The following is a 17,411-nucleotide window of genomic DNA, read 5'->3' on the forward strand; positions in this document are numbered from 1 at the left end:
AACTCCTAGCTGTTTCCTTTTTAATTTGACAAGGTTCAAAGCTCGGTGTCTAGCATCCCGTTTGATATAAGCTAGGAGCTTCAAAGTTCAATTGTCCAAAACTTGTTACAATGTGCTGTGATTTTGTATAATTAAATCACTGAAACACCGTATGAAATAAAAATTAGACCTGGCTCTGATATATTTAGATGTCAGTAGGTGTGAAGAAGTACCAGCAGTCCATCATTTTTTTTCCTTGAATAAATTGAAGCTTTTAAGCTATGTAAGAAAAACTGATTCAAGTTTGGTACAAACTTTGAAAAAAAAACTAGGGCACTGTGTATCGCGTAGCTTACACGACATGCGATGTGAAACCAACTGAAAATGAAGCAAGTATCGATATTTTGTACCGAACTGTTGTATTTATTCCTGTTCTTTAATCGCTAAGATATATAACAATCACTGCTAAATATAAAACAATTGGTTTTTATTCAAAGATACGAATAATATATAGACAAATCATACAGGCATCTCAATGTGATAGGAATATATACATACACTTATTCTATTTTTTTTTTGGGGGGGGGGGGGAGAAATTCAAATTCAGTTTCAGTGAGCTATCAAAGAAGCATTCTTTTTGAAGCATAGCCCCCCCCCCAAAAAAAAAAATAATAAATATACATTTCATGCAAGTTGAAGATATAAACTATAAGACACTTGCGTAAATTGTCACGGTACTACTGGATATAATAGCTTTGACTCAATACTGTCATATACATTTCACACAGGTTGAAGATATAAACTATAATATGCCTCATTTGTGCATCCCTGAAATTGACAAACAATTTGAAAATCAAGTAATCAGACATTTGCGTAAATTGTCACGGTACTACTGGATATAATAGCTTAGACTCAATACTGTCATATACATTTCACACAGGTTGAAGATATAAACTATAATATGCCTCATTTGTGCCTCCCTGAAATTGACAAACAATTTGAAAATCAAGTAATCAGACATTTGCGTAAATTGTCACGGTACTACTGGATATAATAGCTTAGACTCAATACTGTCATATACATTTCACACAGGTTGAAGATATAAACTATAATATGCCTCATTTGTGCATCCCTGAAATTGACAAACAATTTGAAAATCAAGTAATCAGACATTTGCGTAAATTGTCACGGTACTACTGGATATAATAGCTTAGACTCAATACTGTCATATACATTTCACACAGGTTGAAGATTTAAACTATAATATGCCTCATTTGTGCCTCCCTGAAATTGACAAATAATTTGAAAACCAAGTAAAATACACTTATGTAAATATCACGGTGCTACTGGGCATTCCCTGCCAATCTTCTGTTTTAGCTTTTCAAGTTTCCTCTTGGCTTCTGCAACTTTGAACCGGGCCATTTCTAAATCAGGTGGCAAATCTTGATAGGACTCAACTTCCTTGATCGTCTCTTTCAATTCCTCTTTTAAAGAATCATGCTCAGCTTTCATTTTTGTGATGTTTGAATGGTTTAATCTTTCGTGATAGCCAGCCTCTTCTAAATTATTCTGCAAAAATAAAACAAAAAGAATACATGGAAAATAAATTAAAAACTGTTTCCAATTTAAACATTATAGCAAATAAGGACCTAATTAACAATACAAATGTGTTGAAGTCCATTTAAATAAATGAAAATAGTAGGTACAGATGCATCCAAATGGGGAAGGGGCTCCATGTTTATCCCTCCTTCTCTAAACCTAACAAATTTAAGCTTGGATAGGTGACTGCAATAAAATATTAATTACTAAAAAATAGTTGCTTGACTTACACATTTAAAAGCCATAGTAATACATCGTCAAACGTAAACAACTGTTGGGCAAATACGCTCACAATCTTTATAACTTTATTCAGATATGCGTCATTATTTATTTATTTTTGATCACTTCCAAGTAAAATATGGCTTGTCTATTAAAGGATAAGACACATACACTGCTCAAAATTTCCTGTATTATACTAAAGAAGAAACTCAACTAAGAGCCAGTGGATATAGCTTCATTCAAGTCCGGAAAACAAGGGCGTATCCAGGGGGGGGGGGGTAGGTAATTGAGCCCCCCTATCCTCCAAAATGTTTGTCCGACTCGTAAAAATGTAACAAAAATGAATATAAACAAATTTTGATGCGTTTTTTAAAGTTTTTTGTACCCCCGCCCCCACCGAAAAAAATCCTGAATAAGTTCTTGATGGAAAATTTTGATTTTTTGTCAGTTATAAATGAATGAATATAAAGTTTCGAAAGACCTAGATTAGTATTTTTAATACTAACTTAGCGGTTGACTCAACGTTAACGTAAACTAACTTAACGTTAGTATTATTTTTAATACTAACTTAGCGGTTGACTCAACGTTAACGTAAACTAACTTAACGTTAGTATTATTTTTAATACTAACTTAGCGGTTGACTCAACGTTAACGTAACTAACTTAACGTTAGTATTATTTTTAATACTAACTTAGCGGTTGACTCAACGTTAACGTAAACTAACTTAACGTTAGTATTATTTTTAATACTAACTTAGCGGTTGACTCAACGTTAACGTAAACTAACTTAACGTTAGTATTATTTTTAATACTAACTTAACGATTGATGAAACGATAATTTTAGAAGATTTATATATTTTCGTTATTTTGAACTAAAGGATTTATTTTTCAAAATGCGAATCTATCAATTCTATGTGATTTAGCGAGTTCTCGAACTGATAAATTATTTTATCCAACAGCTGCAATAAAATAATATTTCATTCTCATTCAAAAAAGTTTGACTACTTTTTCATCCAACACCAACTCACGAAGTACTTGACATCCTTCCATCCCATTAGAAAACAGAAATATCAGATGAATACCTTATTTTGAACCTTTGAGCAGCATTTTGAACTTGGAACGACAGTGGAGCGTACTGAGGTTGACTCTTGCGAATGATGAGCTTGTAAACAACGCACTCTTATTTCTTACGTCATCAAAACTTGTTCAACTGGGACCTCATGAGCAAGTGCAGACACACCATAGCCCTTTTCTTTCTATGGGATCTAATTAATGCTTTTTTTTATTGGTGATGAAATTTTTATAGCGACCTGTGTTTTAAAAGCCTTTTTGGCTCCATTTTTAAGTGTTTTGATCAGATTTTTTCGTCCTATTCATATACACTTTCTGTGGCTAGGCTTCAATTTTTGATTTTAGTGCGATGATCTTTTAAGTGCCAAAAAAAATGGAATGAATGAAGCACCTCCACAAGGTAATGAATGTAAGCCATTGTATTCAGCTATGCCATCTTCTGTCGACCCTTTTTTCAGTTGTTCTTAACCCAACACTTTCAGTCTTGTCTTTCACGTCTTCCCTAGCCCGTTTTCAAGGTACACTATATTTAGTTCCAGACAGAGATATGTAGAGGAATTTAAGGACACAATAGTAAGTTGAATATTAGACATTTTATAGTTTCAATCAATAAAAATTCAAATACCCAAAAAAGCTCTCTTGATTATACAGGGGCCCTATTAGCAGACGAATTATTTATAATTCGTTAGCTGAAATTAGAAAATGCCTCCGTCCAGTCTTATACTTCATCCACATCTTCCTTAATCTAAATTCAACATTAAGCAAGAAATAAACCGATTAATTAAGGAATTGGGATCATTAGTCATTGCAATAAAGCTGTCATAACAGATGCACTAAAACATATTAAACACACAGAATCATGGAAGTAAGCGCGATTTTATTAGATAAACTAAACCAAATTCAAAAGCTGGGAAAATACATAACTGCAGAAAATCTATTACACTAGGACTAGGTAATATTCAGCAGATTTGTACCATTTGGCTGTCCTACAAAGACTCGTGCTGTAGCCCTAGGGATGCAGCACGAAGAGGCACAACATTGTGAAGAGGCACAACATTGTAAAAGTGTGATTTGCACCATTTGGCTGTCCTACTAAGACTCGTGCTACAGCCCTAGGGAGCCATTTTGTGAAGAGGCACAACATTGTAAAAGTGTAATTAAATAGTTTCAAGTTTTTATCATTGATATTTCAAGAATAAAATAGGACAGAAATAAACAGAGATATAAAGGCGTGTTTTGATGTAACTCTTAGAAGGCAACACTAAAATTTGACACACGGAAAAACAAATCTTTTATACGTTTTGCAGTTGTTTTTTTTATTGTTTTGTTATCATAATTAGATCTTTATTATTTTGTATTAAAATCAGTAGCTTATCTTATAGTACCCAAAAGCTGCAGTTACATTTAGTAATTATTTTAAGGAATACCTACTGAGACAAGATTATCTTTGTGTTTATGCTTTGGCCTGCAGATGTCTTCTTTAATGTAATACGTTCTTGTGTCAATTTGAGTTAAAGAGCGTATCATACATGAGGCAATCCAAATCTCTTATATTTTGCCATTAGAAGAAATGCTCTGGTTCAAGCTTAAAGAAATGCTGTTCAAAACTACCGTATCTGTCTGGCTATTTTACCTTATGTCTGGCTATGTCCTGCTCATAGTCTCCGCATTTGCTCTTAAACATGCTAATCTCTTGCAACTTTTTCTTTGAATTTACTGCTTCCAAGTTGGATTTGTGTATGAGGGCTTCTTTGGCACTGAAAAATTATCAATAGTAATATCTTATTTGGCAAAAGATTTGCTTTAGTCTATAGATCTGTTATATCTGTAGAATATTTAAAGCACAGTTCATATAATTATCCAGTAAGCTTATCGCAGATCATTTCTGGTCTTCGTTCTCGGTGCGAACAAAAAGCTCCTCCCACTTCTTTCTGCATTAGCGGGTTAGTCTGTTTCCGATTGTTTCCAACAAAGTGCATTATTCGTAATAGCGGGTTTCCACTTGTTTCCGATTAGATCACAGTCTGACTTGTCTACCCCTGAAAAGATCTGATGCCGCCTATGTTTCTATCTGCAAAAAAGTTCTCTGGAGCACTCACACCTTGGTCCGGGTTTTTATAATGGGTGAGATAGGGAAAGATCATACTGGATAATTATATAAACTGTGATTTAAAGAGACCAAAAAACGCGGTTTACTACTTTTACACTCCAAAATTTACTATAAAACTGAATAAAGTCTGTTTAAAAGCAAATTATCTGTAATTCTTAAAATTAACTCAACTGTAAAGAATTTTCTTAACTCTGGTAAAGACAAAACCCCAGTTACCCGTCAAAGAGGGTTATACGAAATACCTTGAAATTGTGGAAATTAATAAAATACATCAAAACTTAAGAAAACGTTAACAGCAACATAAAGAAAGCATAAACAAAAGCACTAAATTCTGATAGTTGTTCAATACCTTTTGATTCAGCTTTAAACAATCTTATTTTTGGTAGTCCCAGCGAATCAATTCTATGAGACGAAACAATTCAAATAAAGAAAAATGTAAATAATAATACATCCTTCAATAGAGGCTTGGATGAGTACGCATTCAACTCAATGTACACAAATTTAATGATAAAAAGAAATGACTACGCAATAGAAAACAAAATAGGTAGCCAATCAAAATGGACCCGTATCCAAGAGGCATACAAGGCTAGCTGCAAAAAGAGCAAATATTGCAATAAGGAATTGTTCAAATTTTTAATCAATAAGATTAACATGAATTAATAACCTTTATTGTTGGTTTTGCGCGATACTTTGTGAGGTAACGAGGCAAAAAATTTATCAAATTTTTATATATTTTGTGGTTTTATTGAGGCCAAACTTTATCAAATATTTATATATGGTTTTATCGATGGGTTTTAGAGTGAGTTAGTTTATTTTCTTTCTTTTACATTATCTTTCGCAGAAGACAGCCATTAGTCAAATAGCCAAAATATTCCCTTTAGCAGTAGGTCATATTTCATTCACTGTCTTCAAAGAATTCCTTGTTGTCTTATTATATTATGTATGATGGATAGGCAATGTGATTTTTTGTCATTATTTAAACAGACTCTTCTTCCCCGGAAAAAATAATTTTGGAGTTTTTTTCATTTTCCGCTAGAATGTGCCATTATAATTCAATATGTTTTGAATTTTCAAAGCCAACATTATAGTTTATAAAATTCATAACACTCTTTTAAGGATTTTCTATAGACACCTGACAATTGCATTGAATGATCAAAGTTTGCAAAACTCTTTCAAGTTGAGCACATTTAGAATTAAGCACAGGCACATCAAATTACAAAGTACCGTAAAATGGGATTACTTTGTACCATTTTTCGTACACTTTAGCCTGTAAATCAATATGTGGGATTGATTTTACGGGGTAGTCTTTGGAGTTCTGTGGGATTATCTCTCTGGAAATAGTTTCCTCCATATTTTTTTTGATTATTCACTTTCTATTTTTTTTTTAATTTAATGTTTGGACCAATCTTACCCCAGGGTGTGGGGTAACATTGGGCCTCCTATATCTTAAGCATAATTCGATAGTTCTAGTACTGGTTAACTACCTTTGGTCCAACATTTGTATTTTAAAGATCAGTTTGACTGCAAAGAATGAAAAAAACATTAACATGAGACTTCATTTCGTTATGACATAGATTGTTTAATAGGCACCGTTTTAGTACTTCCTGGGGGTAAGATGGGACAATTCCAGCTTTTCGAAATCCCAATATTACATTCGCTGCTCCATTACCTTCATGAACATCATCCAAAAGTTCCTTCAACAACCTCGGAAAATCACTTTTGGGAAGACCTGTGCTTCTGGAGCCTTTAACTAATTTGAACCTAAGTGTCTTTTGCCATGCTATTTTCATTGGACGAAAGTAAGCAACATCAAGTGGCTGTGTTAAGTGGCTCGAGTTGACTGGCAGTGGGACAAAACGAATGTTGCGTTCTTTGCACATTTTGTGAACAGACACGCTGATATGTGATGACATGTTATCGGAAATAATTATCTTCTTTATGTCCTATTTCTTTAGTGTGGGAAGCAATAGATTTTCAAAAAAGTTTTCAAAGTAAATTGTATCAAACCATCCTGATTTTTGACCTGCTGTATCATTCACCTTTTGGGCCATTCTCTATCGATGTGGACCATAGGCCTACACTTTTGAATACACCATTAATGGGATCACCTCCCCAGCTGCATTTCCACACATCATGAGTGAAATTGACGTTTTGGAAGTATTGACGACTCTGGATTTTGGGCTGCCTAGTTTTATGAGATTTTTTATTATACTGGATCATCTGTAAGGTTTGCCTTGTCAAAGTTATAGACACCCTCAGGGTCAACACCTTCAAGCTCTTCCTTCAGATAGTTGAAATACTCAGTAATAATGTGAGGCCTCTGCTCTTTTCTGTTGATGTTACTAGCAAATCTTTCACTTAAAACTGTAAGTCTTTTTCAAGAAGCTTCTTGTCCATTCTATTCCTGGTAGATGTCAAAAAGTTTCCTTGAAACTTTTTGACAATTCTGCCACATTTATCTAAACAACTTTTCACTAAAAACTTAAGGTCGTACCAGTCCAATGGAAAGTCACTCTGATACATAGCATACAGAATGGACCAAGTATTTTTCCTCTTCCCTGTTTAGCACAGCGGATCTACAACATCTTATGGGTGTTGCTTTTCTGGTTTGTTTATGAGGGTACTTCTGGGGATTACATACTTCTCAGCAGCAGCTCTTTGGGTTAATTTTCTATTCTCAATATCTCTCAGAGCATTCTCAAGGATATGCGGTGTATAGTTGAGATAAATCTTGCTCCCAGCAGTCTCCTTGGATTTCTTGGCATCTTAGTTACCTTAGAACTTAGTCACCTCAAAAGGCAGGCATATAAGTTGATTAGTACAAAACCATCCATGGACCAATGTTACCTCACCTTATTTGTAAAAAGTGACATCTTGGTTGTTTTCCAAAATTTTCACAGTGCTTGTGGCTAAGGTCCATGGCAAACAGCTTATTTGAAAAAATCCACTGGCTTATCGTCAAGTGTAACTATGGAGGACACTTGGTTGATGATATAAAAAAATGTAAAAATTGCAATTGCCAATTTTTTTTTTTTTTTAACAAACAAACTAGCCTTATAATGTCAGCTGGGTCAGAGATTTTTCATAACAATATAACAACAGAACAACCAACAAATAAACAACCTATTGTAAAACAACCTATTTATTTTCACAACAAATAAACAACCTATTATAAGCCTAGGAAAAAATATGGACTCATAAATCTTTTTTAAGATTTTGGACCAATGTTACTCCACAGGACCAAAGTAACCCCATTCTACGGTATATTATATGCATAGGCATACGTTACATGCAATTCACAAAGATCCTTAAAGGAGAGGACAAACAAGAAAGAGAAATTATCAGGCCAAAATTTTCCCAAGGAGAGATAGTCCTTTGGACCTATCTTAGAGAGAGAGAAGGCAGGGCTAATCTAATCCTTTTCCTCCCTATTTCTGCAGGCATGATCATAATAATAACAGAATAAGAAGGAAAAGGAAAATATCCATAGCCTGTATGTGAACGTTTAATACAAAGCAAAAAAACTAAATAACAATTTTCCTGTTTGTGGGTTCCTAAAGGGCTTGTTTCCTAATTGGCAAAAACTGAGTTTAATGCTGCCAGATAAAAGATATTTTTGTGCCTTGTTACAAAACTAATTTCCTCTCCTGCTGGAGATCTGAGAAACTCACGAAGAATTTTACCAGAGTCATTCTACTAAAATTTAAAGTAGAGACAGTCCTTAGTGATTTGATGACCAAAAACAGAGCTAAGAGTACAACGTGACCACTGTGATAAGAATTATTAAAACAGCCCATTTTTTGTGGACATTTCAATTTACTCTCCCAGTGACTATAAATAGAAACACTTACTGTCGCAGTACATTTAATTGCCCTTCAGCTTTGACAATTTTTGCTTTCCAAAAATTGTTGAAAGCTAACATCGATTCCAACTCCCTCTCCAGTTGTGCATTTTGAAGCAACAGATTGCTCCATGCTATCTGGAAACTAGCAATTCTGGTATCCTTTATACCAAGCTCTTTTGCACATTTGCAGAATAAAATCATAAGTTTGTATGTGTCAGGGTCAAGTTTTGATTCACTTAAACCAAGTCTGTCAAAGTGATTCCAGTAATCCATCATTTTTCTGTTTGCTAGAAAAGATAAAAATGTTGACCATTTTGCTCATTCCTTTGTCTTTTTTCTGTAGAACAGTTTGTGCAAACAATGCACTGAAGAATTATCATTTACTTGATAGTTTATACATTCTCAACAATAAAGTATATAAGCAAAACACACATAAAAACACATTGGTAGTTCTAATACTAAAAATTTTATACTCACAATCGAATACCTAATTTTCTGCAGCTTAGCCTATTCTTCTTTGACTGGTTTACAAAAGTTCAACCCAAGAACACTAATTTTTAAACATGAAGATTAATCTTATTTTACACGCATGATGCATTTTAGTGTTTGAGGTTAGTATGGGTGTAAATTCAACAACCAAACAGCTAAAATTTGGGAGACCTCAGAACCTGTATGATGGTAACTGGTACATTACCTTATATTTGAAAGCAAATAGTAGTCTAGGTCCAGATGAAAGATACTTTCAGAAATTAGTTCAAATATCAAATCACAAAAATATCTACAAGTTCCATTTAACTATGTAAAATGCTTACGTTTAAGATATTAAAGACACCTTTTTTGAAAAGTGATTGTTTATCTGATAAATTTGGTACAAGATTCCTTTTCTGAAGTTAACAGAATAATAACCAAATTCCTGCATTGTTACATGAAAAGATTTCCATTTAATGGATTTTCAGACTTGCTTCTAGCATAACTACATGCCCAACCCCCTCCCCCCTAAATTCTCTTTATACAACTCTAGGCCATAGCCTACCCAATTCTGACTTCGTTCGTTTGCATATTTTTTTGAACTTATCACTCATAAATAATACCAGTCTAGTCTATCTTTCTTCAGAACTAAGGTCTATAATGACAGTATTCTTATGTCATTATATTCAGAAATTTCAGAAAGAAATAAGCACAAACCAACAAAGACATCAAAAGAAAAATATTATAGATTTTTTGCTTTTTGGTAATAAGGATGAAGAGCCAATATTGGGTAACAGGAGAATTGATCATTTGGATAGCTTCACTTACCATGGTCGTATTAATAGTAAAGATGATGGATGCAGTGAATATGTAAACAAATGAATAGCCATAGCACAAGATGATTTTTACCTTAAAATACCTTAAACCGTACTAGCTAGCAATAGGATGAATTGTGTGTCTGCCAGCTTCAGTGATGATAGTTGGTCCTCTGTGGTGTCCCACAGAGAACTTGTGTCACAGTTGGAACAAGTTTAAAAGGAAGATAAACCTGTAAACTAAGATTAGGATTTTGGAAGTAAAGGTGTTGATAGGGATCAAGTATGGTGCTAAAATATGGGGGCTTTAAAATGTTTTCAAGAACAACCTTCTAAGGATAGTCTTCAATACTCATTTAACAGACCATGGGCCTATATCAAAGAATAAGCTACATGAAAAACGTATTTTGATCCCACTTTCTAGGGACATAATGAAAGAAAGGTAAAGACGGCTTGGCAATATTTTAAAGAAGAAGGGTAACAGACTGGCAAGGATCGTGCTTTTTGGTTGTCTGCTTAGCAGGGGCGTCCCGAGACTCATTTCACTGGGGGGAGGGAGGCGATCTTCGTAAATTTTGCCGAATCTCTACCTGATTTATGCCGAATTTTCTGCAGAAATCAAGAATTTTGCAAAAGTTCGGGCAATTTTGCAAATTTTCTGCCGAAATTTCTGCCTTCGACGAAAATTTTACCGAATGCCAAAACCGTTGGAAGGGCGGCACGCACCTCCCTCCCCCCCCTCGGGACGCCGCTGCCGCCTGGTGCCAAATAAAAAGCAAGTCATCCTTGAATAGGATGGGAGGAAGTCACAAGTAAGGAAATAAAGGGAACTGGAACTTCGTGGAGGGGTAAAGGGGGAGGGGAAAGGGGGGTATCTTGCACCTGGTGCACATCTTGGAGCACCAAGCATGCTGCACAGTTCTGCCACATGTTACTAAGTCCTTGCAATGTCTGGTACACTTTGAGCACGCAACAGCTGGTGCACCACTTGAGTGGTAGTGAATTCTGATTTATTTGTAACAGTTTATAGGATGTGGAAAAATATGTCTTAAAAAAGAAACAAAAAGGCTTAAGTTCCTGCTCAAATCATTGGAATTGTGTTTTCAAATATAGACTCAAAGAAAAGAAGACCACTGAAATTAAGGAAAATCCTTTTTTCCTTAGGCTAGATAAGACCAAGCTTTCTATGCAATTTTCTAAGCCTTAGACATAGCCTTATAACAGCTTGCCAGGACAAGATGTAGGCTCTGAGTTTATTCCTGAAGATTTGATTTCTCCTAGCTCAACTACTTTCAAAGATAGCAAAACCCCATTACCTACAATTTAACCCACACAAGACCTAAGCAAAGAGCTTTGAGCCTCACTGGTCTGCTAAATTCTTCATTATAAGGTCTTAAAAAACTTAAGGAAATGTTTATCTTTTTTTTTTAATTTGGAAAAGCAACTAATATAAGACATTCCCATCTGACAATCCAGATTCTTTAAACAATATTGAAGATCATCAGTTACAAAGTTTATAAAACCAGTTACAAAGCTGGATTGTCAAACAGCAAACTGTAGAACAACAAAACTTATAAACCTAACCCATGACCCAACAATGTCTACATTCTTTTTTTCAAACAGTCGTAAAATTCACGATCTAGATTGTGAACTCAAAATCCCAATTGTAACCGGGACAGTATTATTTTCATGGTTTGGATTATCAGTGAAACAAAATATTTATAATCTAAACAAAAATTTAATATTCAATTTTGTTGGTGGAAAAGGGTTATGCTTTAAAATCCTACTCACACCATTTAGATTGTCGCAAAACCTAAGTATTAAAAACCAAATAAAGTCAACAAACTTTCAATATAGCTAAAGGCTATGTCTTGTCATTAGGGGGTAGGGGAGGGATGCAGCAATTCTGGAAGAAGCTCTGGAAATCTTATCAATGTTTGTTAACTATTTTTATATTACTTTCAATATCACTGTTACATTATTTGCATGTACTTGCATTAGAAATTGGTATGTCCTCAAATATTATGAAAGACCTAACAAATAACTAATTTCAATTTAAAAACACATCCCACCCTAATGGTGTTTATGCAGCCTAACTGAATACATACCACAAAAAAAACTTTTTAAAATTCTAGAATCTTTGAAACAGGAATTTGCTAGTCTTTTTTGACAAAATTGCTGGAATTAAATATTAAATTATTTACAATATGGGATCACAAGGAAAATCAAATACCGTTTGAAAGTTGGATTCTCTCTTCAAAGCTCATGAATACTTAAGACAATGGGAAGGTGACCTTTTGACGGACACCCTGAGAAATTCAGACAAATACTCTAGAACAACCAAAATATTTACTTATCTCATTTCTAAAGTTCCATTGCTTTACCTCGCCAGGCCCCCTGATGAGTAGATACACAGCCCACTTCATATACTGCCTGCAGGGTGCCAAATTTCAGAGATCACATACACCAGGTGGTGCACGCAAAGCTTGACCAAAATGTGCCAAGCATTGCAGGGACAATACCATGCGTGGTGGAAATGTGACCCATGGCAGAACTTTGTAGCACACATTTTACTGTGAGATCTATATCAGGTGGTGACCTCAAATATGGACATAGTACTTTGTAATAACAAAAAGCAAAAGTAAACAATTTACAATGGTGAGTGCTCCTCGAGCAGCAAAGAAAAGAGTAGTGTTATTGTAAAATACAAAGGCAGTATTTAAGGTGGACTGTACATCTATTTATCAGAGGGAAGGTGGGGGGGGGGGTAATGTGAAGTAATGGTTCCTTGGGAAAGGAATGAGATAATTTAGTATTTTGTTGGCTTTAAAGTAGTTTTCAGAACTTTTTAGGGTTTACTTCAAACAGTTCCCTCATCTGATGTAATATCCAATATTATTTCCAAATCAACAATTGCTATGATTGCATACCAGTCATCCCTTAATGGAGCTAGATATAGCTCTAGGCCATTGGTTCCCAAATATTAGGATCCAGCACACTAGTGTGCCAGGGAAAGTACCCTGGCATGCTGCAAAATGATACCATGAGGCAATAGTAATTACATCTAATATAAGCAATAATTAAGTAAATCTCTGAAAATTCCACTGTCGAATGTTTACAATAAATTATGTACAGTGGCTGCAAGATATTGTTCAATTGAATTAAGCATAGTTCAGAATATTTTGTTCAGTGGTTAATTTGGTTAGGTCACCTGAGCAAACTTGAGCAAAAATGGACTTGTGCAAGTTGTCAGTGATGATGAATTTAATGCTCTGAATGCTTCTACTTCAAAGCTTGCTTGCACAGGGAACTGCATAAAATGCTCTTTTACTCCCTGCACACTGGCACCATTGGGTACAGTTGATGTTGCCTCTGCAGTCTCTGCTTCTGTTCCAAACCAACATTACAAGATTGGTCACTGAGATGATGTGTTGTGCTACGGAGTTGCAATATTTGGTAGATAAATCTTTATTCAAAACCCAGGCACCTATGATAAAGAGCACTATAAGCGAAGCTAAGCAAGCAAAAGCGCATAAAGGCAAATAAGCATAAGCACGTAATAGCAAGCTGGTGAACGACCACAAGCATGAGAGCAAGGCATCACATAATGCTAAATCCTCCTTCAGCTATTTTCAAAAGCATGAGCACCTTTTACCTCTAGGCATGGAGGCACTAGGCTCACTCCACTAACTGCTAATTACTTTGCAAATTATCACTCACTGCAGGACACAAAAGAACACTACAGAGGCGCAAGGTTCACTCCCATCAACTGCCATCAATGCAATGGTTTTTGGCAGAACAACACTAGACACAAAGGTCACATTATTACTTGGTTACTCTTTATAGGTTTAGTCTCTCTGGTGGCTTCACTACCCTGCCAGATCTCGTAGCCTTAGCAGCTGTGGCTTGTGCTGGAATTATACTGGAAGGTTCGCCATCAGGCAGGTGGGGCTCAACTACAGTCATACCAGGCTTGGTGGCAGTTGTCGGGAATCTCTACAATGATCTGTGCAGACTTGTGCTTGTGATAGTGTCAGGGCGATCAGTAACTCGACTTTGTTTTAGTGACCTTGATACAGCTCCTGTGGGGGGGGGGGGTGTAGTCCATGGCAGGTCTATCATCAGGCATGGAATGAGAGGCTACTTTGATTAGGTGTCTCTGGTTCTGGCAAAGAATCACACCATCTTTAGATGACAGTTAGTACAATCTAGGCTCATCTGCCTCTTTTATAATTTCCCACTTTTCCACAGTGCTTCTGGCTGTTTTCTGAAGAAAACCTGGTTGCCTCCTCTGAGTTGGGATGTTCTCTAGCATGCCAGTCATGATAAGACTTCTACCTGTGTTGAGCAATCTCTCTGCTTGCCAAAATTCAGAAGTCTATACCACTCTCTTTTCCAATTGCTTTTGCGTGCATGGCAGTTTTGAGCAGAGCTGGCAGCTCATGAGCATTAGTGAGGGGCAGCTAAGCTGTCAACCAGGATGTTACAGTATTCCAGAATACCAAGGTATGGGTCCAATCCATTTTCACTTGCCTTGGTCATGATGCTCTTACAAGTCTTGATAGTCTTTTCTACTAATCCAGTTGACTGGGGGTATATTGGGCTCAAAGTTTTTAGGTCAAATTCCCAGTCTCTGGCAAACCTCTTGAATTCTTGGGACATGAATTGAATACCAATATTGGACATCATGACCTGGGGTATTCCATGATAGGCAAAATGTGACTTCAGTTTCAAAATTACTTCTGCTGATGTTAAATCCTGCAACGGATTAGTTTCAAAAAAGCAGCTATGGTGGTCTACCTCTAGGAGGTAGCTGGCTCCATGCCAGGTGAATATGTCACAGGCAACTTGTTGCCATGGGGGAACTGATACTGGTGAGCAGATTAGTGGCTCTTTTTGTAGACTCCTGCTATGCTTTTCTGGCATGTGTAGCAGCTTACAATCAGATTTTTTATGTATGCATTCAGTCAAAGCCAGTAGATGAGCATCCTGGCTCTCTATTTTGTTTTCTCCACCCCTAGATGGGAAGCGTGTAGCTGATTTTAACATCTCGGATCTCAAACATGCAGAACTTTACTGTCATTTTTTTATGCTTATTACAAATAGGCCTATAGTAATCATTTATATGGGAATTTATTTTCCGCCCCCCCCCCCCCCTATATATGCTAATTCAGGGAATACTTTTCTACATTAGGGGGGGGGGCAATTTTTTTTCTGATGTAAATGAGAGGTAAGTTTAAACTTCACCCAGCCCCCCTCCTAATGTAGAACTATATACCCTGAATTGGCATATATAGGGGGGGGGGGCTGAAATTCATTTCCAATAGAAATGATTATTATATTTGTAATCAGCATAAAAAAAGGCATCAAGTGGTATATTCACTTTATTTGTAAGTCAATAATATGGGTAAAGTTCTACCAAATCATATTATTGACTTAGGCCTATGCATAAAGTGAATTTACCACTCAATGCCATTTTGGTAAAGTTCTACAGAATCATAGGCTATCATTGAGTTAGGAATAAAGTGAATAGCCTACACCATTTGATGCCTTTTTTTTATGCTGATTACAAATATAATAAGCATTTCTATGCCAATTCAGGGTTAGGTTAGGTATAGCCTATATAGGGGGGGGGGGCTGAAATTCATTTCCAATAGAAATGATTAGGCTATTATATTCATAATCAGCATAAAAAAAGGCATTGAATGGTGTAGGCCTATTCACTTTTGTCCTAACTCAATAATATGATTTTGTAGAACTTTACCGCCATTTTTTATGGTGATTACAAATAGGCTAGGCTATAGTAATCATTTCTATTGGAAATGAATTTCAGCCCCCCCCCCTATAGGCTATATGCCAATTCAGGGTATATATTTCTACAACCTAACCTAACCCTGAATTGGCATACATAGGGGGGGGGGGGCTGAAACTTATTTATGTTAGAAATGATTATTATAGGCTATTTGTAATCAGCATAAAAAAAAGTTATCAAATGGTGTATTCACTTTATTCCAAACTCAATAATATGATTTGGTAGAACTTTACCGTAATATGATTTGGTAAAAATTTGCCAATGCTATTTTAATAATCAGTTAGCCCTGGTTGTGAAATCTAGGCCTACCTGATTTTGTGCTAGCCTACAGGTCTACACTATTCACACTTAAGAGTATAACAAAAAAAAGCACCACAGAGGTACAGAGATTGCTGAAGTCTGTGACCTTTTTTATGCACTGCTGTGGATATAAGGCTCAATGCAGTTCTAACATGCTATTCTGGTTGGAGTTTTTTAACTTTTGGACTGTGAATTAATTCTTCTTCTATTTAACAGCAGGCGGGCTTTTCAGTAACACTATTTAGCCCTTTTCCTTTTGCTTCACTCTGTGGGCTACAGAGCTACTGGCTTGATTGCCTCATATTTATTAGATATATTCAGATATCTTTCAGCAGATCTTTCGACTCTAGGAGTTCAAATATAAGATGATAGATGTCGATTTCTATGCTCTGTGTACAGGTATAGTTGGCTAGGCTCTTGACTGATAGTGGGATTTTGTGGTGTTTGAAGTATTTTAACAGTTTAGAAAGCAAGGTATGTTGTGCAGACGTCAGCATATTACATTCAAATAGGCAATGGTTTCATTATTCATATTACAATGCCTGCAAAGAGGGGACAGGGGAATTGAACCACTTGAATTAGAAAGCTTAACTTTTTAATTGAATTAACTTTTTCCGCTCTTGCTTTTCTTCTTCTTCAACATTTTCTTTCAGACAGACAGTCGAGGCAGGGGCAGAGATGGCAACCAGTGAAAAAAAAACACTAGATTCTTGAAAAAATCACTAAATTAGCACATAAATCACTGGATTATTGAATAGAAATCACTAGAATTATAGTACCCTTTATCAGTTTAATTAATAATTGTTTTTTTATTTACCATGTTATATACAGGGGCACCTACAGAAAGGGAATTACCCCATAGATGTAAAACAATACCTTTAGATTGACGTTTTATTTTTTCTCCATCAAAAATTACCCTTAAAATTTTTGAAAAATATCTTTTTGTATCTTTATGCAAAAAGTAGTGAGGGCTAAATAGTACCAACTGAATAGCCCGCCTGCTGTGAATTAGAAGAAGAAGAATCTTTATGCAGAGACAGTGGCGCCAATTCACGAAAATGTAGGGGGGGGCAAGGATTTTTTTTTCGATTTTGTTTTTTAATTAAGATGCAAAAAAAAGAACAACATTTAGCAAACATACCTAAAACAGGGGGTAGCGGCGAGGTCGCTGCTTGGCAAAATCGTTGACTAATCT

General features: G+C 35.7%; 1 protein-coding gene across 5 annotated transcripts; it reads right to left on the minus strand.

The window, feature by feature from the left end:
* Positions 1 to 467: 467 nt before the first annotated feature.
* LOC148944300 (HAUS augmin-like complex subunit 1) lies at positions 468 to 16,830 on the minus strand. 5 transcript variants are annotated; one of them, XM_089100784.1, is made up of 4 exons: positions 16,809 to 16,830; positions 8,829 to 9,108; positions 4,501 to 4,624; positions 468 to 1,548 (listed from the first exon to the last, which is right to left on the minus strand). In XM_089100784.1, exons 2-4 carry the CDS (start codon positions 9,095 to 9,097, stop codon positions 1,315 to 1,317), a joined length of 627 nt encoding a protein of 208 aa, XP_088956910.1. In that variant the 5' UTR covers positions 9,098 to 9,108; positions 16,809 to 16,830; the 3' UTR covers positions 468 to 1,314. The 5 variants fall into 5 exon arrangements, with proteins under 5 accessions (XP_088956910.1, XP_088956908.1, XP_088956907.1 ...); XM_089100782.1 differs by lacking the exon at positions 16,809 to 16,830 and adding an exon at positions 16,369 to 16,629; XM_089100781.1 differs by lacking the exon at positions 16,809 to 16,830 and adding an exon at positions 16,323 to 16,629.
* Between the last annotated feature and the right edge of the window lie 581 nt (positions 16,831 to 17,411).

This window comes from Artemia sp. Qi Xiang Cuo, chromosome 14 (genome assembly GCF_049724085.1).
Source record: "Artemia sp. Qi Xiang Cuo chromosome 14, ASM4972408v1, whole genome shotgun sequence".
In the NCBI taxonomy this organism is placed as follows: Eukaryota; Metazoa; Arthropoda; class Branchiopoda; order Anostraca; family Artemiidae; genus Artemia; species Artemia sp. Qi Xiang Cuo.